The sequence below is a fragment of the Buceros rhinoceros genome, unplaced genomic scaffold (genome assembly GCF_000710305.1).
Source record: "Buceros rhinoceros silvestris isolate BGI_N320 unplaced genomic scaffold, ASM71030v1 scaffold19643, whole genome shotgun sequence".
Taxonomy (NCBI): Eukaryota; Metazoa; Chordata; class Aves; order Bucerotiformes; family Bucerotidae; genus Buceros; species Buceros rhinoceros.
The window spans coordinates 912-1599 of record NW_010402027.1 but is presented as its reverse complement, the minus strand read 5'-3'; the positions used below and the strand labels follow the sequence as shown (position 1 = coordinate 1599).

The window sequence follows — 688 nt, the reverse complement described above, 5'->3', positions numbered from 1 at the left end:
CACCTCTGCACACAGGCTCTGCCTGGCAGCATCCAAAAGGCTTTCAAGAAAGGATCTGAGAATAGAAAAAGTCACTGAACAGCACTTTATTTTGTTCAAACATGCAAGGAGCAGCGGTGCATATTGCCATAGCTGCTGGGTCAGGAGAGAAAAGCAGAGGATCAATGAGAAGGGGAGTGACAGCAGGATCGCAGGTAAAAAAACATCAACAAAAATTGCAGAATACAGCCTGGGCCTGTAACGAGTTACACTAGAGTTACACTAGAACTGCTCTGCAGAAGAATACGAGCAGTTTATTGCTTCTGAAAAACATCCAGTGATCAGCTTCCTCAGGGCAGCCTGGAGCTGCTGGTTCCTCATGCTGTAGATGAAGGGGTTCACTGCTGGAGACACCACTGAGTACAGAACAGACATCACCAGATCCAGGGATGGGGAGGAGATGGAAGGGGGCTTCAGGTAGGCAAATGACCCAGTGCTGAGAAACATGGAGATGACAGCCAAGTCAGGGAGGCAGGTGGCAAAGGCTTTGTGGCGTCCCTGCTCTGAGGGCATCCTCAGCACAGCCCTCAAGATCTGCACATACGACACCACCATGAACACAAAACAGCCAAAATATAAACAGGCACCAGCCAAAATAAACCAAACTTTTCTGAGGTAGGAGTGTGAGCAGGAAGGCTTGAGGATCTGG

At 49.1% G+C, this 688-nt stretch overlaps 1 protein-coding gene across 1 annotated transcript; it reads right to left on the bottom strand.

Moving 5' to 3' along the window:
* Positions 1–261: 261 nt before the first annotated feature.
* On the bottom strand, positions 262–594 carry LOC104490252 (olfactory receptor 14J1-like). The gene has a single exon (XM_010132514.1). It carries the CDS (start codon positions 592–594, stop codon positions 262–264), a length of 333 nt encoding a protein of 110 aa, XP_010130816.1.
* Positions 595–688: the final 94 nt, after the last annotated feature.